Source organism: Gymnoscopelus microlampas (genome assembly GCF_963454915.1).
Source record: "Gymnoscopelus microlampas genome assembly, chromosome: 2".
NCBI classification, from domain to species: Eukaryota; Metazoa; Chordata; class Actinopteri; order Myctophiformes; family Myctophidae; genus Gymnoscopelus; species Gymnoscopelus microlampas.
The window spans coordinates 15,681,794-15,707,324 of NC_139939.1; the positions used below are offsets into that span (position 1 = coordinate 15,681,794).

The 25,531-nt window shown below is 40.2% G+C and overlaps 1 protein-coding gene across 1 annotated transcript in view; it reads left to right on the forward strand.

Moving 5' to 3' along the window:
* Positions 1–18,539, forward strand: part of LOC311058786 (SLAM family member 6-like) — a 29,818-nt gene extending 11,279 nt beyond the window's left edge. The window contains exons 1-6 of the mRNA XM_084076258.1: positions 5,404–5,543; positions 11,640–11,933; positions 12,107–12,376; positions 12,487–12,600; positions 17,662–17,726; positions 18,170–18,539. Coding sequence (XP_083932384.1) covers positions 5,504–5,543; positions 11,640–11,933; positions 12,107–12,376; positions 12,487–12,600; positions 17,662–17,726; positions 18,170–18,295 — 909 coding nt within the window. The 5' untranslated portion in view covers positions 5,404–5,503 and the 3' untranslated portion in view covers positions 18,296–18,539. Of the gene's footprint in view, positions 5,544–11,639; positions 11,934–12,106; positions 12,377–12,486; positions 12,601–17,661; positions 17,727–18,169 lie in introns of the transcript that reaches the window.
* The last annotated feature ends 6,992 nt before the right edge of the window (positions 18,540–25,531 follow it).

Genomic DNA, 25,531 nt, shown 5'->3' on the forward strand with positions numbered 1-25,531 from the left:
CAGGGTGCAAAACATATTCTCTCGCCATGCCTTACGGCCTGGCGGAGACAATAAAAATGTATGATCTGTCACTGACTTTTAAATGCAGTTTGCTTAGTTTAGTGCTACTGTAATACTTTCCTCAACCTTTTTCTGCCAACATTGTCAGCACATTGACATAAGTGCTCCTGCAGGCACTTTTGTGTATGAATTGTTGGGGGTGTAAATTGGAATGAAACCATCAGCTTACAGGATATCATTTATATTTTTATGAGATCTCTGGCTGCCCCAGATCTCTGGTGACTGACTTGGTTAACATACAATAGAGTTCATTTGCAAATTACAGATAAAAGCCATTGTTAAAATTAATAAACAAACACCAGATTGACATTCCCTGATGTGCACAAAACATAAATGTAGGAAAATACGTTCCTGTTGGGAGGAGGCCACGGGCCAGACCAAGATGGGGGGATTATATTCTCCACGCTGGCCTTGAAACGCCTTGGGATCCCCCAGTATGAAGTAGTTAATTTGGCCCAGGAAAGGGAAGTCTGGGATTCACTGGTGAAACTGTAATCCCCCTACCCGACTTCTGATACGCGGATGAAGATGGATAAATGGAACTGTATTTAGGAAAACAAAAGAAAGAAAGAGATATCTTATCAGAACAACCCAACTAAATGGTAGCTAAATGCTACTGTATGCTACGGGATGCTATAACACAACCATCCTCTAGCTCTTTTAAGACTCACTATGCCTCAACAGGCCGGGTTGGTAACCTACCTCTCTGTCCTCTAACACTAGAAGCCCTAGGGTTAGCAAATATCAGCACCATGGACAGCACCAGCACCAGAGGTTCTAAAACAATGTATTGATGAGTGTGCCCACTTATCCTTCGATTTATTTCGTATTTATTATGAAAATGTATCATACAAACATGAAATAGAATTTCACTATTTGTATTCATTGTTGTTCAGTACATTTTTGTAGTTCAGACAGTGGCTGTTTCAATATTTGTGCCAGGCTTTTATGTGTAATAAGGTGACATGGAGTTCAGTTCTTCATGAGTTCCTTTCTCTGAAAGGCCACTATACCTCTGTATACCTCTGGAGGCTGTACCTCCTGTGTTCTCTGACTCATTTAGCATGTGATTTGAATATACTGACCTATAGGCATGTAAAATATCCTTGGCCCAACATTATCCCTATAATAATCTACAACCTAATATAATGTAACTTGGAGGTAACCCACCACAGATGATTTCACATAACGTGGCTGTATAACATTATTTAGTGAGGCTACTAACTGGCTCTGACAGAGAGAGAGAGAGAGTGAGAGAGAGAGAGAGAGAGAGAGAGAGAGAGAGAGAGAGAGAGAGAGAGAGAGAGAGAGAGAGAGAGAGAGAGTTATAGGCTAACATTAACGTTAGTAACAGTTGATGAATTTCAGATCAAGGCATCTAGCTTAACAGTTATCTCCAGATGACCTCACACTTTTATCTGTTATCCGTGGTTGTCTACTCTAGTCGGTTTAATATATAAAATATAGCAAACAAAATCAATCAATCTAACACTAGAGTAAGGTGCTCGGGTGGCGCAGTGGTAAAATCCCTGCCCATCACCAATGAAGTTGTGGGTTTGAATCCATCGTGGTGCATCCGACTTTGTCTGGCGTCTATGCAAACACAATTGGCCCATGTTTGGGGCAGGGAGGGTGATATTTTTCACTACATGTATTCCTACGGGCTGAGGCGGCACCTGTCAGCAGGGAGGAGTAGGACGAAGGCCCTACGTCCTCCCGATGGGGGCTCCTCACTCGCAGGTGAGTCAGTAGGTGACTGCAGTGACAACACAAAAATATGTGGGGGAATTAATTGGCGTAACGACTAAATTGGGGAGAAGAATAGGTAAAAAAAAAAAGGAATTGGCTACTCTGGAGTGATGTACTATGCATCTCTATCTCTCTCTATCTGCTTACTTAATAATATTCGAGGCTGCATCTTTCCGCAGTATAAATCGTTCTAGATAGGTAGTTCTGAAAACTAAAATGCACAGCACATTATACCTGTCATTTGCATCACAGGTGTCTGTGGTCTTTGGGATCTTTGTTCACCTTTCCTCTATGCCATAGAGGAAGATGGAGAAAGTTGCTCTTACAAATAAACCATAAACATACCATCTACCATTGTTATTATAAGAGGCATGCCTCCCTTTTAACTCCAAAATATGTATATCTTACCAAGCCATATCAGTGTATGTACAGCATAGACATTGAGGGTTGCTCTGTTCCGTTGGCACCACTGAACGTTATGCAAACAAGCTTGAAGTGTAATTCAGGTATATATTTGCCTAGCCCAGACCGGTTTTAGCCTCTATAATCTGTCTTGATAAAGTCTGGTGTATATACAATTACATTTCCTGTAGACAATTTCTGAAACCAGCCAGTTAGCTAGTATTAGTAATAGTATAAGTATTGTTATTGTCTGAATTTGTCTCCGCCAGGCCGAAAGGCATGGCGAGAGAGTATGTTTTGCACCCTGTCCGTCTGTCCGCGTGTGAACAGCTAATATCCGTCCGTTGACATGATCGCAGTGAAACTGTGCACACACACACACATTTGACAGTACTCCTACAGATTTTCTCCAAACACCACGCAAATCGGCACACAGTATCTCTTAAACAAAACAGGTTTTTCATATTTCTCATATTTCATCCTGATTGGCTAAGATTGGCTTCCAAAGTTTGCAGGAGTGCTCTGTTTTGAACAAAATGCCTCAAATCATGAACACAGCGCGCGATTTCCGTGACATTTTGCACGCAGATTCCCACTAGGCCGAGGAAGAAATGCCACTAAACAATCTTCAAATCAGCCTCATGGTGCAATAACAGGACAATTCATGTTTTACCCATAACTGCACCAATCTGTGTAAAACTTTGTATGTGCACCCCCCAGAGTCCAAGGTACAACCTTTGCCCTGCATTTTTCACATAGTCTTTTATAGCGCCACCAGGAGGCCGACTTATGTAAAACACATTTTTGGATATTACTCCTTTATCCAAATTTCATGCAAATCGGTACACATTATCTCTATAGTCAAGTGATCAAGATGGATCTGTACTACTTTTCATATTCCATCCTGGCAAATTTCGAACATTGCTGCCCCACACCTGACCTGGCGGAGCCCTGTGCTCTGAGGAGCACTTTTTCTAGTTAATATTGAGTTAGTACAGACTGCACATTACATTACTTAGGACTAAGCTATCAACCAAGTTCAATGCATTCTCACACTGTACCGGAAAACAGGTGACAAGTTGGGACGGATTTGACCATCTGTCAAGGTTTCATGTGAGGGGATGCCCGCATGTTGCTCCAAGCCATCACAATAGAACTACTTATACTTAACTAAAGAATATGTTCCCAGGTTACAGTACACAACAACTCTGATATGTAATCTGTCTATGATCATATTTATAACAGTTATTATCAGTGCATGTTATCTTGTTTTTCAGCAGGTGGTGTCAGTCAAACTGCCATTTGAACATGTTGTCGGTCATTCAACCCTGAGGGGGTTTTTAGCATTGTAACAGCATTATGTTAATGTAAAAAAATAAGAAGTAGTAAAGGTACTGCACATTCCAGCCCACCCCATGCAGGAACCACAGGCGCACAGGGCTGCAGCCCAGGGGCCCAGAGGGGGGGGGGGGGGGACATTTTGCCAAACCCAAGAGTGGAACTTGTCAGTTGTACTGTAGCTTCCTGTTTTGCATTGTGGTTGATAGAGTACAGAGCCACTGAGCCAGGCCATCTTTCCTCAGTGTGAGTGAGAATTTTAGTTACTACGTTACTTTACATTGGACAGTACAGTACTGCAGTCATATATGTGTGAGTATTATTACCATTAATAACATTTAATGATATAAATCTTGAAATGATGAAGTGATAAAAGGTTATGCACATGAAAGTACAGTAAAAACATTTAGGCATACAGTAAATGTTGACCAACATACAGTAGACTAAAATGCAGTTCTTATAAACAGTGTAAATGGTAGGTAATTGGATGGACGAAACGGGAAGTTTGGACAATTTCTGACCTAAAACTGCCCCCCCCCCCCCCCCCCCCCCTCTCTCTCTCTCTCTCTCTCTCTCTCTCTCTCTCTCTCTCTCTCTCTCTCTCTCTCGCTCTTGGATAAACATTAACCACAGTGTGAACACAATAAAACACATTCAGATCCTGCAGCTCCAGGTCTGTGTAAACATGATGACAGCACGTGGGGCGTGTGTAAACATAGAGAATGACACTAGGATAATCACCAGTTCCACCAACCAGGGATGAAATATAGGAGTCATATTATTACAGTTTTTCCCAGATAAAGATGTGGGTGACTGTCAAAGTTGTAAACAGGTGCATGCCGATTCTATAGAGAAAACTATTATTTTGTGGTGAGAAAGTATTATATATTTTATTTTATTAAATGTTTTAACACAATACTGTAGGTGTGGATGTTACTGCTGGCGACAACCCTGATTCCATTGTAGGTTGTTGCAATGTGTAATTTTAAATACTTTATTGGCATGTAAAATAAAGGTATTTACATTTTGCGCACTACAGTGTGTCTTGGATTCTTTTGAAGATGACTTCTATTTTACATTTCTGATTTAATTCATATTCCACCCATGAAACAGAAATTGTGTTTGATGGATCAGACCCAGAGAGAAAGAAACATTGTTCTGGATTGTTCTTTGCTTTTCAATAAACCTCTCTTTGAAGCATACAGTATAATGAGGTTTTGCCCCAACTGAAGGAGTTTGAGTATCTCTGCGTCTTGTTCACAAGTGAGGTTAGGAAGGAGTGGGAGATCAGCTGGAGAATTGGAGCAGCAGGCTGTACCGCACTTTTGTGATGATAAGAGAGCTGAGCCAGAAGACAAAGCTCTTGATATATGGGTTCACTAGTACAGACCGCACCTTCAAACCAAACATTGTTTAACATTCTTAATTTGAAAAAGAAAGAGATAAACCTGTCAGGAAAATTAATTGGTTATGCATGAATGGAGATGAAGGGGGGTCATATCAGGCAGTGGGCATATCACACTGCGAGGAGGCCCCCGGGGCAGACCAAGGACCAGATGGGGGGGATTATATACCCACGCTGGCCTTGGAACGCCTTACAAAGGCTATCGACTGCCGGTGTCACCCCAGGTGAATTAACAAAGGAATGAGCCTAGATGCATATCAAATGTCCATTGTGTGACCTGTGTAGGTGTTAAGCGACGTGCGCGTGCAGTCTTTACAATAGCGTCCCACCAGAGATAGATTCACACTGCATACCTCTCTCTCTAGGTCGTCCTCAGACAAGCCCTCCATCATCGCTTCCAGTCAATACCGGTTGTAAATGTGGGTGTGTTCTAAACACTCAACGGACACATGATGCTGTAGATAGACATGGGTTTTTGTGGTTAGTTGGTTAGAATGTGTGAGACTTTCATCATGCAATATAAGTCTACAGAGAATATACCGGATTACGATGTTGACACCAAACCTGACGATTTTTGTCTTTTTCATAGGTAAATAACTATTTATTCTTTCCTGTTACATAACCTGTATGATATCAAGTTGACTTATTAGACACAATAACACTTATTCTTTATTAGACTTGGATAGTATTTGTCCTGGTCTTAGCAAAATATTCATTATTGTTAACCTACTGTATATTACATATTGTTGCAGTCGATTGGAAACCTTGTATCTCCAAAATCATTACTTAAAAAATTCCAATGAATCCAATGTAGTTATCATTTAGTCACAAGCTCTGTATACATTTTCATTGGTTCAATATTTGTAAAACTCAGAGATAGACTTAACCACTTTAACTTGTAGGCGACCTACTTGTACAGTTCTTGTACAAACTAGTGAAAATAGCAGATCTACAAGGTCACAATGTGTTGCGATGTGATGCGTTGTGAGTTTGTAGATCAGCTATTTTCGTTACTTTAGAGTGACACTCTTGTATGATGAAGTTGGGCATTCATTTAAGAAAAAACATTGCTTGACAGTAATGATATGTTAAAGTGAACAGTGATCCAAACTTAAACTAACTGCATACTGTACTGCCTTGAACAACATATGTGGAACTATAAAAAAGTGCTCCTCGGAGCACAGGTCTACGCCAGATCAGATGGTTATTGTTATTACTGTGGTCTCCTGGTGGCGCTATAACCGGCCAATGTGAAAATGGTGGCATTTCGTCCTCAGCCTAGTGGGAATGTGCGTGCAAAATTTCATGCAAATTGCACGCTGCGTTCATGATTTGAGGCATTTTGTTCAAAACTGACCTATCCTGCAAACTTTGGAAGGCAATGTTAGCCAATTAGGATGGAATATGAAATATCGGACATATCCGTCTTGATCACATGACTAGAGATACTGTGTACCTTTTTGTGTGATTTTTGGACAGAATCTAATAGCAACAAAAATTGTTTTACAAAGGTCAGCCTCCTGTTGGCGCTCTAAAAGGCAGATGTGAAAAATGCAGAGCAAAGGTTTTTCCTTGGCCTAAGTGTGTGTGCAAAGTTTCACGCAGATCGGTGCAGTTATAGGTAAAAACGCAAATCGGCGCTTTATAGCGCCACCATGAGGATGATTAGAATGTTTTTGAGTGGCATTTCTTCCTCGGCCTAGTGGGTATGTGCATGCAAAATTTCACGGAAATTGCATGGATATTTGGGGCTATCGGCCCCGATCTAGTGCACACTACAACCAATGAGAGCGCATTACAGCCACGCAACGTGGCTAGTCCTCCCGCATAGAACCGCAATATTACCGCCCAGACAGTCCAGTCCTGTATTTTAGTTAAACATGATAAAACAGATTGATAGAGTGAGCGAGCCGGCTTGCAGACAGAGGGAGAGTGTGTGTGTGTGTGTGTGTGTGTGTGTGTGTGTGTGTGTGTGTGTGTGTGTGTGTGGATTTGATATCTAAAGATATCACTTCTATTTTCAGGTCCTCCATCATGCTGTATAAGCATTCTACTGTGAAGCCGAGCATGTTTAACCTGTGTAACGATGATTCTGTGTTCTCTAACATTTCAGCTAACACCCCTGATGTCATTGTTGTTAATGAAAACCATAGGGAGGTGTTCATTCTCGAGGTCAGCTGTACTTTTGATTACAGCTTAGAGGAAGCCTTCCTAACCAAAGTGCTAACATATCATCAGCTAGAGCAGACCATCTCTCAGCTAGGCTACAGATGTAAACATTTGGTTTTTACCTTTGTTAGTCTAGGACACGTGCACAAGTTGGTTGTGAGGGACCTGCAAATGGCCGGCCTCTCCAAAAGGAGGGCTAAAAAATTAGCAAGGTACTGCTCAGTATCAGCTATTATAGGAAGCTGCTCAATTTGGAGGAGGCGTTGCTTCCTTTACCCGTGATTGTTGTCCGCTGTGTTCGACAAGTAGGCTATGCCATCTTTTGTTTTGTATGTAACAATGCTCTACTTCACATGCACTTTGTAACTGTCTGTTTTCCCTTTATCTGACTGCACTGGCAGTGTTTATGTCCTTTGTACATCGTGTACTTCTTATTATGTGGACACAAATAAATATTTCAAGTGTGTGTGTGTGTGTGTGTGTGTGTGTGTGTGTGTGTGTGTGTGTGTGTGTGTGTGTGTGTGTGTGTGTGTGTGTGTGTGTGTGTGTGTGTGTGTGTGTGTGTGTGTGTGTGTGTGTGTGGACTTTTGAAACGTTTGTTTCAGAGAGGGAGAGAGAGAGAGAAATACAGAGAAATTGAGAATTATTTAATGTCAATCATTAGCGTCCTGTCTCGGTCTCGCGCATATATCACGGGAGCCTTTCACGTTTTCGTGAGACGTTTGGAATAAAAACAAATTGGGTCGGGATCACATTATGGTGAAATATCTTGCAATCAGTGAACCCCTGTCGCCGACCAATCAATCGTACGAGAATCACAATAATGTATTAACGTGAATGCAATGTGAAATGCTTAACAATCTGTTCACTCGCCGACCATTTCAAATGTCGGGCAGTGTGTAGGGGCCCTTAGCCAATTAGGATGGAATATGGAAAACTGGACAGATCCGTGTTGATCACATGACTAGATAGATACTGTACTGATACTATAGAGATAGTCCTGGTGGCGCTATAACAGGCCAATCTGAGAAATTGGGGGCAGAGGTTTGGCTTTGGCATCCAGGGAGTGTGTGTGCATTGTTTCGCAGCGACCGGGCCAACAGATTAGCCCGGGCCCGCAGATTAGCTGTACACAGACGGACAAACACACGGACGGACGGACGGACAGACAGACAGACAGGGTGCAAAACATAGTCTCGGCCCCATGCCTTTTGGCCTGGTGGAGACAATAACATCTTGACAATAACATTGAATAGACACATGAAATTGGTGGCTAGTTTACTAGAATCTGTGTGACAATGAAAACTTTCAAGGCAGGATGTTTTAATGCTCTGATTATTCATCAATTCAAGCACTGGGAAATATGTCTGAAAATACAGAACATCAAATAAATCATAAGGAATGCCATAGGACAAATAAAGTTTACATGTATGAGAAGATTAATACATGCATTGGCCTACTGTATGAATTGTATTTGGGACATATTTATTAAACTATGTTAGATATATTTGTCAATTGTCATTAGATTTTAGTATCATTTGTGATATTTCAAACATTCTCTACAATACTTGAAAATGAATTCAACGTTCTTATGCGAGACGGTATACAAGACACAATATACATTTATTTTGCATTATCAGATATACATATTCTTTTCTTTTTTTTTTAAGTGGATACTAGCACCCAAATGGTAACATCTAGGAGTCAACTGGTCAGTGAACCTGTGGGTGTAAATTGTACATGGAAAAACAAGAAAAGATCAGATTGGAGTCAGGATTAATATGAGCAGATGTGCGGCACGGCACAATCAGCACCTTTCAGCAGTATGACAGCTTGTTTGTTTGGCATTTGATACAGTCTACGCTATCACCTGCCTCTGACATTACCAGTGTGAATAGATTATGTCTGGGATCATTATAGTGTCCTTGATCATCAATCATAGCATTCATGAAATGTAAGTTAATAAGTTGAATTTCATTATATTCAAAATGTATTTACATGTTTTTAAGAGATTTGTGAGTCATAATACCAGATATTTTAATTCATGTATTACCTCAAGTTTCATGTATTACCTCAAGTTTCATCCTTTGAAATAATAATTCAGGTGTTGAGGTGTTCATTTTTGTAAAGGACTGAAGGCCCTATTTTGGGGGAGCATGAAGCACAGTTGTATTTTCCGGCCTGGAGAAAGGCAGATTAACCATGGCCAAAATGGCGAGATGCGTTAGATTGGGCTGAATGTATTATCTAAAATGGTTTTGCTTTTCATTACCTTTAAGACCACATTTGTTTCCGTTCATAATTGTTTTTGGAAAATAGGTTACAAAAAGGCAAAGGTACGTGTGTGTGTGTGTGTGTGTGTGTGTGTGTGTGTGTGTGTGTGTGTGTGTGTGTGTGTGTGTGTGTGTGTGTGTGTGTGTGTGTGTGTGTGTGTGTGTGTGTGTGTGTGTGTGTGTGTGTGTGTGTGTGTGTGTGTGTGTGTGTGTGTGTGTGAAAATGACACTAAGGTATTGTATGATTATTCATCACTTTATTTGGTGCATTTATAAGTTTGAGTAATTAACTGCAAGACGAGGCAACACAATCATCAAGGTTCCTGTTCCACATGGTTCCTGTTTTACCCATGCCTCAGTGATGGTGGTGAAAACAGGAACCATGTATTGTACCTGTATTTTTGGCAGCATGTCATGTTATCTAGCAACAATCCAATATTTAAAGATGTGAATATGCTTCACTTCCACTTAAGACTTCTTGATATTCTTTAGTTATTTATAGGGTAAGCTCTATCAAAATAGTTTGCCCACTTTCTGTCGCCAGAAATAACTAAATGTTCGAGACAAATAATGTCAAAGCACATTGGGCATTGATGAAAATAAACAGCAGTGATGCCTGATATGAGACTGAAGACTATGGTCTGGATCCAGGCAAAATGGCAGAAAAAGACTTGCTTGCTGCATAAAACATTAAGGAAAACTTCTTAGACAGACAGTTAAGAAAATAATATTTATTTTATTTGTATATGCTCATAAAGTGCTCTGTGCTCATAGTGAGGGTGAATAAAATTAGCCAACGTTTCGGCCCTGGGTCCTTCGTCAGTGCTATATGAGTGGATCACAGACAAACAAGTTGCTTTTATCCACAAGTTTCCTAAAGGGCGTTGTGGGCATCACTTCCTGTCGATTTGATCAGGTATCAGGGATCAAATCGACAGGAAGTGATGCCCACAACGCCCTATAGGAAACTTGTGGATAGGGCTCTAACAGCTCAGGTGCTGAGGATCACAACTCAAGGTCATCACCATGGCAATGGTGGGGCGTGGACATAACATTACAGAAAAAACCTAAGGTTACACAGTTTTACATTTGAAATCGTGAAGTTCATTGTACAGACCATTTCACATCATGTTAGCATTCTTTTTTTTTTTTTACATTTTTGAAAGATCTTTTGAAAAACATTACATCATAGTACATAGGATATTCAATACAGGGTTCCTATAGGTAGCACTGGAGGGAGAGGTCTTCATTCATGCCACAACAGACTGTATGGAAAATCCATCTGGATTCAGTTTGAAGGAGTTTGGTGTCTAAATCACCACCTCTTCTGGATTTCTTATATTGTTCTATCACTATAAATAACAGATCTGCTATGGAGTGGCCGGCTTCCATAAAGTGTCTGGCAATAGGAGATTTAAAGGAGGAGTTCACCCAAAAAATGACTTATTTTCTATCAATTGCACACCCCATGAAGCCTTGATTTCATGGATTTATTTTTGTTTTTGTGGCATTCCTAAGATAATAATTTGATGACCGTGTGTATTTCCGGTAGGAGACACAAATAATCTACTTTGTATCTCCTACCGGATACATTAGCCGGTAGGAGACGGGAATCAAATTATTAGCTTAGGAATGCGACAAAAACAAAAAAGAATCCATGGATTCAAGGCTTCATAGGGTGCAATTGATAGAAAATAAGTCATTTTTTGGGGCGAACTCCTCCTTTAATGTCCTTCTGATGGCACTCATGTGTTCTATAATGCGTGTATGGACTGGTCTGGATGTTTTGCCTACTGGAGGTTACATTTGCAGGATATCATGTAGACTACATTTAACAATGTATCTGATGGTATATTGTTTGTTGGTGACTGCACTTTTAAATGTGTTTTATATTGTTGCAGTTTTTACAAGCTACACAGTGTAGACAGTGGTAGAAGCCGGTGACACTATTGAGGCGCCCTGTGTGTTGCTGGGGGGTATGTAGTAGTCTGCTTTCACCATATAGTCTCCACCATTTAGTCTTGGTGTCCATACTTTACTGCCAGAAAATTACTAATTTATCTGAAAATACAAGCCTATTTTTGGAGAGGGTTCTTCACATTCACAAATTATCATAATTCATATATCCACTTGACTTGTTAAATTGGGTGGTGTCCCATTTAATTGTCACTTTGATCTCTTGTAGTATTGCATGTGTGTTGTATTAATCTTGCTCTGACAGTCATATCACCTCATGTTTACAGTGATGAACACATCTGATATGACGGTGGTGAAGGAGAACCTAACTGTTGGAGGATCCATCACACTACCTACCCCAATAATGCAGGATGGAGCTCTGTATTTAAATACTTCAGTTATTGCTACGGTGGTGGACAGGAAAAGCATCATCAACGAGAAACATTTCAGGGACAAACTTCACTGGAATAAAGACTCTGGACTGTTTACAATCACAGGACTGCAAAGACATTATTCAGGGATTTATAAATTAGAAGATAAAAATACAGGTGTTGTTACATTATATCATCTCACTGTTTATGGTAAGACAACTTTGTAACAACATCTTGGCAAATCATTCTAATACAATTTACATAGAGATGTTGTTGGCTGCCAACAGCTAGCCTAATTCTGGTTAATTTGAAAGTGTGGTTTAGCGTTTCCAAATGCAGATCAGTAATTCCATGTCTTGATTGTCCACTTAATGTGTCGTCAGATCCTGCACCAATGCCTGCTGTGAACGTCTCTGATGTGAGCAGTGAGAGCTGCAGCTTGGTGTGTTTTATAGAGAAGGACGATGAGACAGTTCTCTACTGGTACAAAGGAGAGAAGATACTGAACCAGACAAGCACCGCTCCCTCTCTTCCTCTCACTGTAGATATGGAGGGATTGAACTCCTCTTACAGCTGTGTGGCTGCCAACCCTGCTAATAACAACACACTGTCACTCAACATCACAACACACTGCAATGACAACAACCTTACAAGTAAGGACAGTTCCACCACTTTTCATAAACAACATGTAATGTCTTTATCATCATGTTTTTTGTTTGTTTGCTTGTTTGTTGTTGTTGCTGCTCTTTTTTGTTCCTAACAGTTAAATACAGGATAAGATATTGGTGGTTGGGTTTGGTGGTGCCTGCAGTTTTCATCTCTGTCGCCCTTGTTGTGATGACAATAAGAAAGAGGACGAGGGACAGAACACCTCAAGGCAGGTATTATTAATCTGCATAATTTAATGTCATTGGTTGAGGTAATCCAATCAAGCTCCGTTTGAATAGATCTATAGATTTGTTTGGTGCAAATTCTTAAAGATACAGCACTTAATATTAAATCATATAAGGACAATGATGGCCAACTGGATAAAGTTCCTTCTATTTATTAACAATGTAAAAGATAGTTAGACTTTATCAATAATAAGCTGATAATGAAAACAAGCCTCTCTGACCATGGACATACAGTTTACTTACTTATTAAAGAAAAAATCACACCCTGTGTGAATGAAGCGGTGCCTTTGGGGCGGGGCTTAACTAATTTCAGTTCGTCCCTATTGGTGGTCTGAGTCCACTTACCAAATTTGTACTTGGTAGCATGCTGCAAACTGGAATAATGGCTGTTTAAAGCCCAGCCAATGGGCAGACAGAGGGCTTGAGTAATTACAGTTCGTCCCTATAGAGCATCGCAGTTGCACAGAATCCGGGTGCCGGAAGTAAATACTCAATGCATTTTTCCCATTGACTTTTCCAAAAATATTTATATCAATGAATTTAAGCCTAGAATCAAGCCATCCAGGATGCTGGTGAATCATGACCATAAAACCTTTTTTTCTGTGATTTTTTTAAATTTTATATTTAATGATATGATATACTATGTTTAATAAATACCCTTTGTTTTGCCGTTTTCAAAAAAGTTTTTTCACAGAATCAAACGTTTTATGGTCATGATTCACCAGCATCCTGGATAGCTTGATTCTTGGCTTAAATTAATTTATATAAATATTTTCGGAAAAGTCAATGGGAAAAATGCATTGAGTATTTACTTCCGGCAACTGGAAGTGGGCGGGAACTGCGACGCTCTATTGGTGGTTTTAGTCCATGTACAAAATGTGTACTCCGTAGCATGCTGCGAACTTAAGTTATGGCTGTTTAAAGGCCAGCCAATGGGAAGACAGAGGGGGCGGGGCTTCAGCAATTAATGCTCGTCCCTATTGGTGGTCTAAGTCCACATACCAAATTTGGAGGTGGTGGCATGCTGCAAACTGGAGTTATAGCTGTTTAAAGCCCCGTGCTCAAACATACATACGGACGGACACACACACACACACACACACACACACACACACACACACACACACACACACACACACACACACACGCACACAGACACGGTCAAATGTAGAGCGGCTGGCACCGCTAAAAATCACACCCTGTGTGAAGGAAGCGGTGCCTTTGATGAGCCCCATGCTCAAACATACATACGCACTTCTGGTGGGGAGTTTGTGTTGTCATCAATATTTGTTTATAGCCCAGCCAATAAGAATACAGAGGGGAATACATACGGACGGACGGACATACGGACATACGGACGGACACACGGACAAAGTCAGATATACTGTAGAGCGGTTGGCACCGCTAAAAAGGTCTGATGTGTGATCTTGGAACTACTAGGGAGCTAGTTTATTTTCTGTTTTATTTCAGTTCTTATGTATATCTTCATTGCACTGCAGAAGCCTTTCAGACTGTATACATTCATATTGGTGACTTTTGCAAGCCATTACTCCCAATGGATCACCACCTTGACATGGTCGGAGGACTTGCGTGCCTCAGGTACCCCTAGAAGGAGTGCAGTCTCCTGTTAAAGGTCACACAAGCTGGACAGGTCAAAGGGTAGAGGCCAGATGAAGAGTGGTCCACTGTAAAGACAGCAGTGCTAAAACACTTTGCTGCTCCTGGCATCAAGGGCTTTCCAGAAATCCATTCAGCCTAGCTTGAACAGGTTTTGGTTTTACTTCAAAGGACAACTTTGTTTTTTTACGCTATGTTTTAGCTTATAATTAAAGTGAATAAAAGATCAGTGTTCATTTCTTTTCATTTACTGCTTTCTATAGTTTTAGCATTTTTTTTTGTGTAAAAAAATACATAATTATGTAGCCTAAATATGTCTATATAGACCCCTTAACAGACAACGTCACACTGGCTCCAAACGTCATACTCACTGGCTCCAAATGAAACCCATTCTGTCAGGTCTTGCTAGGACGCGTCTCACTAGCCAACACACAAGAGGGGTTAACCAGCGCACCCCAAAACAATAGGTTGAGAATTGATTGCATGAAACAATCACCTGTGCATCCAGTCTCAATGTTAGTCAACAAATAATTTTGGTCTAGGCTAAATATGTATTTTTTTACACAATAAAAAAGGTCCCGTGGTCTTTGATAGGCCAGATAGTCATTGGGGGCTAGAAGAGTTACTGTAAATAATAATAAAGAAATCGCCGGGTTATTGTGTAAAAAAAGACTATAGAAAGCTGTAGGCCTAAATGGGGAAAAAAAGAACACTCATCTTTTATTTACTTTAATTACAAGCTAAAACATAAACCTTGGTTGTAAAAAAAACAAAGTTGTCCTTTCAGAAACCGCTGTGAAGGAGTACCGACAGTTTAATTGAGATAGAGGAGGGGTTTTACAGGCAGCTGTACACATTGAACATCCTTGTCAGGTACTGTATCATGTGTCATTTAAAAAAGGTTCCCTTTTTTAAGATAATATAAAAACAGACTGCTTTAAAATAACTTTATGATGACAGAAACATCTTTTAAGTATTTTTACTCCATGTATTTACTTTTAAATATTTTTACTTATTGAAGTAACTTTTAAGTACTTATAGTACTTTCACTCAAATTGTAGGTGGGCCATTTTAGTGTGTGTGTGTGTGTGTGTGTGTGTGTGTGTGTGTGTGTGTGTGTGTGTGTGTGTGTGTGTGTGTGTGTGTGTGTGTGTGTGTGCGCGCGCGCGCGTGTGTGTGTGTGTGTGCCCAAGTATTTTTACTCAATTTAGAAACTTTCAAGTGGTTTTACTTAAATTAGTTACTTTTTACAGACTTTGATGACTTTTAAGTATTTTTACTCATTGTAACATCTTTTAAGTATTTTTTACTAATTTTAGCTACTTGAAAGTATCTTTTTTTTACTGACTTTTACGTCATTTCACTCATTTTAACATTTTTAAGTATTTTTACTAATTGTAAGTATTATACTCATTTAAAGTATTTTTACTAAATGTATTGTGGTACTTTTAGGTACTTTTACTCAAAAGTGTGTGTGTGTGTGTGTGTGTGTGTGTGTGTGTGTGTGTGTGTGTGTGTGTGTGTGTGTGTGTGTGTGTGTGTGTGTGTGTGTGTGTGTGTGTGTGCGTGCGTGTGCGTGTGTGTCTTTAAGTGGCGCATGAGTTGCACTCCTGTTTGTGTTTAATTAGTGCAACTGGTTGCATCTTTGTGTTGCAATCAGCTGCAGCTGTTGAGGCCGTGCTCAAACGTACACCGGGACACCCGGACAGACATACACACACGGTCAAATGTAGGAGTGGTTGGCACCACTCAAAAACCTTAAACTGAATTCCCTAATAAAATTCTGGAAAGGCATAATTTTCAAGATGGCACATATCCTCTCCCAGCTAATAGGCATTTTAAGCTCCTGACATTTTAAGCTCCCGCCATCTTGAAAATGATGCCTTTCCAGGAGTTTGATTTTCGAATCTTTTTTAAAATATATTTTTGTTAGGGAATTCAGTTTAAGGTTCACAAATAACAATAATATCCCTCTTTCTTTTCCTTTTTTTACCCTGCAACATCTAAAAAAAATAAAAAGAAGAAAAAGAAGAAATATAAGTATAGTAGCAAAAATAGAAATACAAATTACTGGGGAGTGTGTAGAAATCAAATTATTCTTAAAACAGTCATTAGCCAGTGATTATGTCTTTTAACAGAATCAGACCGAACTAGATAAAGTGCTCCTCGGAGCACAGGTCTCCGCCAGGTCAGGTACGTTATTGTGGCCTCCTGGTGGCGCTATAATAGGCCAATGTGAAAAGGGTGCTATTTATTCTTAGGCCTTTCATGGCAATCCGACACTGCATTCATGATTTGAGGCATTTTGTTCCGAAAATGTGTTTTGCTAAATTAGACTGGTGCTGGTGGCGCTATAACAGGCCAATGTGAAAAGGGTGGCATTTCTTCCCCGGCCTAGTGGGAACGAGCGTGTGAAATTTCACGAAAATCGCAAGCTGCATTCATGATTTGAGGCCTTTTGTTCAAAACGGACCAATCCTGCAAACTTTGGAAGGCAACCTTAGCCAATGAGGATGGAATATGAGAAATCGGACAGATCCTTGTTGATCAAATGACTATGGAGATACTGTGTACCGATTTGCATGACGTTTGGATAAAATCTGTAGGAGTAATATAAAGAAAAATGTTTTGCACAAAGCAGCCTCCTGGTGGCGCTATAACAGGCCCATGTGAAAAATTTGGGGCAGAGGTTCTGAATTGGCATCCAGGGAGTGTGTGTGCACAGTTTCGCAGTGACCGGGCCAGCGGTGCCGGAGATTAGCTGGTAACGGAAGGACAGGACACGTGGACAGACGGACACACGGACGGACAGACAGGGTGCAAAACATACTCTCTAGCCATGCCTTTCGGCCTGGCAGAGACAATAATGACATGGCACCACATAGATGGGAAGTGCTAGACAGAAACCCACATAAAAACTAAAAGCTTGAGGGGTGGTAAATCTCAGCTTTCACTGTATTAGTTTCACACGCTTCAGCTCACTGCAGCTAACACACTGTTTACACAAAGCTTGGCTTCTCTTCACAGACAGCCAGCTTGGCTTCCCCAAAAGCCAAACTATCAGTTATACAGATAAGGTTGCTGCAATTTATCATTTACTGTATGTTTGTACAGGTGTTCTGGGAAGTGTGTGTGTGTGTGTGTGTGTGTGTGTGTGTGTGTGTGTGTGTGTGTGTGTGTGTGTGTGTGTGTGTGTGTGTGTGTGTGTGTGTGTGTGAGTGAGTGCATGTGTGCATTTTTTATGTTAATTTCTGTCAGTGTTTTTCCTAAAATAGTGAAACACCTTTTAAAATTAGTGGAACACTTCAAGAAAATAATGACATATTTGGCCATCAGCCATCAGGCTAATTGTAATACTCATGTTTGTTTTATATGACATATATTTTCCAAGTTTCAAGTTTCAATTATCTTTTAACTGTCATTTGTAGATCCATCCAAAAGAGAGGAACCTCTTTATACTGAAGTAAATGTTGTTGAAAGGACTGACAGGCAGGTTAGTAATATTTTAGTTATATACTGACTCTCTCTCTCTCTCACACGCGTGCGCACACGAGCACGCGCGCGCACACACACACACACACACACACACACACACACACACACACACACACACACACACACACACACACACACACACACACACACACACACACACAGAGCCCAAGGTAACGATAACTGGAGGCCATCATTTTAACTTTAATGATCATTACATTGATCATCTCCCTAACTACAGTACATCCGTCATCTCTGTTTGCTTTTCCTCCCTAAAGACAAATAGACATGTTTGTTCTACTACTATGTGTGTAATAAAAATAACAAACCTGCACCTTTCATGAAGCTACAGTAGAAGACAATCTGTCACCATCTCCCCCAAGCGGGTTTTATTCTTATACACTTTCAAGTCTTTCTTACATCCATGTTTTCTTGTTCCCCCAGGAAAGGAATTCAGTAGGATTGTCTGAAATAAGGCCATCCTCCAATCTCACCACAGTCTATGACAAACTGTCACTGCGTCACATGAATGAAACAGATGCAGCCGGCTGCAGTCAGCCTTCATTGTGACTTTGAACCTTTTCACCCAGAACTTAATCTCTTCAAGGCAGCCTACTGAATCTGATCATTACCGCCATTTTATTCACTTTTGTTTTAAGAAAATCCTGTATCCTGAGTTATTTTGATAACAGTTTCACACACTTCAGCTCACTGCAGCTAACACACTGTTTACACAGAGCTTGGCTTCTCTTCACAGACAGCTTGGCTTCCGCAAAAGCCAAACTATCAGTTACAGGACAAACACACACAACATTATTTTTGTATTTGGTTTAATGTACAAATATTATTCCATGGTCTGTAATATTTTAAATCTGCTTCCTTGCTAATTTTGTGAGTGGACAGTCCTTTATTACTGATAAGATGCCCAAAAGTAGTCGTGACATATGGATTCAGGGTAATAACAGGTGAGGTAATATTAGCTCAAGGTTGGAGGTCCAAAAAAGGACATTGCTGTGGGTCTTTTGTCTACTGTCTTCCTCTTTGTGTTCTTTTTTGCCTGCAGCCTGAGTGGGTGTTTAAAGCACACATCTGCTCACCTTAAAAAAGTAATCAATCCTCAAATAGTGTCCACCTACACACGCTGACAACATGTGCCGCAAAGGGTGTGATATACACAAATCAATGTCCCAATATTTGGGTTTAGGTTACATCCATTATGCTCTATCAGTGCCTGACTTTGTTTAGTACAATTTAAAATGATGCACAGCTAGATTACATAATTCAAGAGCAGTGACATGCAGAAAGTTAATTTACATCACAGTTTTGTCCGATGGCCCAAATTACAAGAATTCTGGGTGGAAATAATGAATAGTTGGTGTACAGATGGAGCCTGAAACAATATTCATCATTTGGGGGATGTCTAAAGAGTGAAGGAGTGACATTTGTCCTATGAATACACAAACAAAACAGATGTGACTGCATGAAACTATTAAGTCATTCAACAGTTCAAACATGACACCTACTGGTGTCTTCTGTACAGTGCTTCTCTACACAGAACAACAAGGTCACACAATAGTTTGCTCATGTCTGGTGCTTTGGTTTTGGTCAAGCAACGTTTCAGATAGATCAGAGTCAGCACCCTTGATGACATCACTGGTTTGGTGACAGACAGACAGACAGACAGACAGACAGACAGACAGACAGACAGACAGACGTCCCTCGGCTGGTTGCTTCAGAGGATGGCAGAGTGATGGTGCAGAGCTATGACTGGCAACAACACTTCAGTCTATACTTCAAAGCACTGCATCAACTCAAAAATGACCAGCACTTTCTAAGGGCTGGTGCTTACTTGCAGTGTTATTGCAATTTAAAATGCTTAATCATATTTATATTTATTTTATTAAATTACAATGTTGATACCAAAGAGCCTGGCATGGTTGTAGCCAATGAACACAATGATAGAGAGGAGGTCTGGTTCCAAAACTGCTCCCAAAGATGGACTTCCTGTCCAAGCTCCACCAGGACTGGACAATCAAAGGCAAGGCTATCTATTCCACGTGATAAGGGGGTTTTCTTATGACAACGGCAAATACCTAATGTCTAACCTGACATGTCCTGTCTGTGGCACAACCAAAGAGGAAAGGAAACTCCCTGCAAACTCCCTTCAAACTCTCAGAATAGGCCTATAGTATCATTCTGAGATCATGCGAGCTGTTTTATGTGGGAGTGATGCACATTTTAATGTCTTTATGCACCTTTTTTGAACATTTTCATGTTTCCCAGCAGCTAATGTTTGATGTTGCCGTGACTGTTTGCCTTTGTGCTCCTTTTTCTGTAGTTTTGTATGTTCAGTTTCGTTTATTGTCATTATTATCCTATCATCATATCTGTTTGGCAGTTTTATTTAATGGGATAATTTAACAGTTTTGTTCTTTTTTTTTGTTTTGCATAACCCTTCTGTGCATAAGTTCACATTCATAATCAGATCACAATCTGGAACCTTTTTCATTACATGACAGTGTGCTAACCACTAGGCTGCACAAGTGCCTACAGTGTTATGACTGACACTTGACCAGCAGTCTATGACACATGATTGACCAGAGTGAGAGCTATGTTTTTGAAATTCTGGCCCCGCCTATTGGTACATTTTTGCATGACTATGGGAGAATGATTTGGACAAGAAAACAGCAGTAGGAGACCTTGATAACCAGGGTAGTAGAGCAACATGAATTTGATGTTGAACTTTGGTAGAGCCCTCCTTGGGTTGTATAGGGCATGATGCAAATATTGTTGATCATCAATATTCTCTTGCTTCTGATGTGCTCTTTGATTAGAGCGATTCCCTTCACTATCATTGAATGGTAAAACAGGTCGCAAGGTCTCAAAGGCTGAGTGAGGTTTTTAGCCGCTAGCAGCGCGGCGGCTCTACAGACAGCCTCAGACATCGTCACTCGCGACATGTTTTCGACATGTTTTCGACATGTTTTCGCGACACCTATTTGTCTATTGGCTGTCCTGGCTGTCCTTCACTACTTTACAGCCAATGGGGACTTGGGGAGACACTACTTTAAAGCCAATGGATGGCCGTTACGTCACTCGCAGCACCCGCCTCCTCTCTCACTCACTCACTCACACACACACACACACACACACACACACACACACACATCACGGCCGTCCTGCAGCACCCGCCTCCCCTCGCAGCGGCGCAGGGGAGGCGCCCCCTTACCTCTGACTGCAAAGGCCAAACAACGGATGCACGCTTATAAAGTACTTGAGTAAATGTACTTAGTTACTTAGAACATTTATTTTTCGCCGACTTCACATCGCCCGTCCACGCAGGGAACGGGGTTCCCTGGCTCAAAATAGATGGGGGGGACTGCAGACTCGATCCGGACTCGGACGTTATGACCCGATCAGGGATCGGCTTTATATAATATAATACAATATATAAAACACAGAGTATGGAGAAGAAGTCTCTCTCTGTATCGCGCTGTATCTATCAGGCTGCGACCCTTAACTGCCCTCCTCCCCAGTCCCCACTCACTCACTCTCACACACACACACACACACACACACACGGTCACGGTGACACCGTTGAGAGAGGGAGATGCACGCAGGCACTGGTCGTCAATGTAGTAAAACATCTTGGATCGACCACTAGAATAATAACTGATCATCATACATCTCAAATATAGGTCTACTACACTACTAACCTTTTGTTGCTGTTGTAGGTAGGGTAGGCTACATTAATGATGATAAAACAATCGGACCACATCGTCTAATACTTTCTCTCTCTCTCTCTCTTTCTCTCTCTCTCTCTCGCACGTGCTCTCTCTTGCTCTCTCTCTCTCTCTCTCTCCAGCTCTCCAGTCTGTCCTCTCTATCAAAAGCATTGCATGGCTTGCGCGCATTTTAAGCTGGAATATAGGCAAACCTAACTACTGTTTATGCAGCGTTTCACTTGATGTTGAATCTCAACTAGTCAACTGGTGTCTACCGTATTGACAGCAGAGGAAACGGTGAAATCAGCGTGCGCAGGGCAGGCATGAGGCATCACGGCCACTTGTGTTTTATTTTGTTCATTAGTGTTACTGATAGATACAGCGCGATACAGAGAGAGACTTCTTCTCCATACTCGGTGTGTTATATGTATATTATATAATAAAGCTGTTGTCATCTCAAATTGACCAGCCAAACTAAAATCCACCATTTTAGAGAGTTGCTCCAACTTCCTTGGATCATCAGAGCGATGCGTTTCAACACAAATGCGCATATTATTGCCCGTCACTAGCAGGTTAACGATGGCTCGTTAAGCCTGTATGCGCAGTTGACCACATGGCAATCAACATCACTAATTAATGGCAGCTGTGTGTGTGTGTGTGTGTGTGTGTGTGTGTGTGTGTGTGTGTGTGTGTGTGTGTGTGTGTGTGTGTGTGTGTGTGTGTGTGTGTGTGTGTGTGTGTGTGTGTGTGTGTGTGTGTGTGTGTGTGTGAGTGATATCAAACTGAATGTTTTCTGTAGTGTAGATATCAAGTAATTCCCTGTAGAGCAGGGGTCTTCAACAGGGGGTCCTCAGAGTTACTACAGGGGGTTCTCCAAATCTTTGTGATAGGACCTGTTTCTTTTATTTACATTAACCACATGAACCCTAATATCCCTATATTATGAGGAGAACTTTCGAAGAGGTATAGTGTAGTGGGGAAAAGAGCAGACCAAGTACAGAGCCTAGGGTCAACTTTACTAAGTGCTGAGAGTTTGACATGTCTGATAAATACACTGATGACACTGCTGTTACATACGTCTATGGAGCTATCTATGAAATCTATGAAAAGGTTTAATCTGCAACACAAATTGTATACAATATGTAGTGGGGGTCCCTGCTTCATCTCTCTCTTAGCTAAGGGGTCCTTGACCTAAAACACCTTGGGGACCCCTGCTGTAGTAATCAGAGTAGACCCTCTCCCTCACACTAAACTTAAATGACTTCTAAGTTCCACTTCTCCCCAAAATGACAACTTTATTTTCCATCCTGAATGACAATGGTCTAATATTATTATTGTATTTTGGCTATGTGCAATAACTGCTAGCCAATGTTCAGAGATTCTGTATTTGTCTTCATTTCTTTCATTAATATTTCTTTTGTTGGCAATACTGTCAGCCAGTGTTTTGAGACATATTGTCTTTTATTGCTACAAAATAAATTATACATGCATAAATAATAATCTCAAAATATTTGAATAAAAAAATGATAGTATCGGATCGGGACTCGGTATCGGCAGATACTCAAAATGAAAGGACTCGGACTCGAGGGCAAAAAAAACTGATCGGGGCAACTCCAGTCTGGAGTGAGTGATCTGCTCTGCCCTTCAGTGCATGCACATAATGATATTGTTGTTGTGGTTAAGTTGAAATAAAAGTTGCACAAGTTGTAACAATAGTGCTGTATCATTACTTTGTTGCAGTAATCAATTCGTTCTAATATACGTACAATGACTGACAGAATATGTATATATATATATATATATATATATATATATATATATATATATATATATATTCCAAATATTATTTAACGTTTTCTTTTCAAGATCTTTTTGAAAATAGCCGATCTACAAGCTCAAAAAGCGTCGTGAATGCAACACTTTGCGAGCATGTAGATCTGCTATTTTCAAATAGCCAATGTACTAGTCTGTGCTACTGCTCGTATGTATGTATGTATGTATGTATGTATGTATGTATGTATGTATATATATATATATATATATATATATATATATATATATATATATATATATATATATTCCAAATATTCTTTAACTTTTTCTTTTCAAGATCTTTTTCAAAATAGCCGATCTACAAGCTCAAAAAGCGTCGTGAATGCAACACTTTGCGAGCATGTAGATCTGCTATTTTCAAATAGCCAATGTACTAGTGTGCTACTGCTCATGTAGCCTAGTCGCTTCTTTTGGCCTTGTTTTCATAGAACTGACTGCTTATTTCACTCATGCAAGAGAGCCTAGTCAGCCTACGTGAAACATAACATCACACTTTTGCGGATTCCGCTGTATTGCACGTTTAGATGGAGAAGCGAGGCTGCGCCATTTTCACCCTGAAAGGCGGTTTCACTTAGGATTAGGGTTGCACTTAACTTCCATAGCCTAAGCATAAGTAGGCCAGGCTAACTATTTTTGTTGTTGATACAAATTTAATTTACTTCTACTCAACTACATCTCAGAGGCAAATATTGTACATTACATTATAAAACATACATTTACCACTTTAGCCCTATTTCACACCTACAAGTATAATACCTACTTGTAGATCTGCTATTTTCAAACATTTCAGTACTTTCACTTTTGGAACTTTACGTACATTTTGATACCAATACTATTGTACTTTCACACAAGTACATTACCACACACACACACACACACACACACACACACACACACACATCCTTTATATTGGTAGCCAACCGATGAACCTCTCTGTGGAGTTATTATGGTTGCATTGGAATGGCTGAGATTTAATTTTAAAGACCACTTTTACATTTTGTGCTGCAGATTGGGGCAAAAAAAGCCTGCCGCTAGCGGCTATATTATGACTTTAGTCATTTCTTGTTTTCTTGACAGCTTCAGTTACAGTAGGCCTACCACCTGTTTTATTATTTGCATTTGTGGCCTGAAAGGTGTCCTGCTGTAGTCTATCTTCGCATGTGTGGGTGCTTTGTGGGTTTACAGCCACTGTGTCTGTGACCTGCAGCCACACCAGAATAAAATGGAAACCCTAGACTACCCTTGTCTACTCTCTGTTCTGTAATTGTCCCATTTATTTTTTCATCTTTATTGTAATCTCTGAGTCATTAGAGTATGCGTTAATGTATGCACAAATGAATATAGAATTAGAATTATAATCTAGTGATTATAACGGTGTTATTTGTTTTTAGCAGTATCATTAAACTTCACAGTGAAATGAATAACTAAGGAATCTTTATTCACAGTGGTGACCAAATATTGCTGATTGAGTGGACATTAAAGTAAAAAAAAAAAAACATAGTTCATTGACTGCCATTGTATGGCTCCATTGCAGAATAATTACACCAACATTAGGCTATACTGTATATTGATCTGAGATATTTAATGTACCAGTCTCACCCACTGTAGCTCCTCCACACAGTAAAGTCATCAGTGTTCAGAGCGTACAAATGGACCCATGACACTGAAAGTTATATAAATGTTAATATTGGTTGTGAATATGTATTTATTTAACTTTTTTCCTCTTGCCTTTCATTCTCAGCCGGTTGACTTACATGAGGTCATAGTCACAAAGAAACACAGAATGCTGTGCAATATTTAACAACATTTTTAATTGTGGAAAGGGGGGGGGGGTCCCATTTATTGTTCATTTATCATACAAAAATGTATTTATAGATTATATAAGATAAAAAGGAAAATGCAATGGAAAATTGACTAGACAAATAAATGAATGACATGAAATGAAATAAATGAACAATATAACTACCAAAAGCAAAAGCAGATTCCACTGCAATCCAGCATCCATGTCATCATACAAAACACCAGGAATGAGTGCAAAACCAGACAAAAACGTCACACATTTATTTCGAGGACAGACACATTCATTACTATCAATCAATAGGCCAGTCAATCAATTATGCATTACAGTTTGTTTTTGTTTGTTTCATGACAAATGTGTCATTTGAAGTTCACACATCCATTGTAAAGCGGATGTGCAGGGCGCATCATTCCAGGAGTGAATGGAATGGCTGTTCATATATAGTAAGTA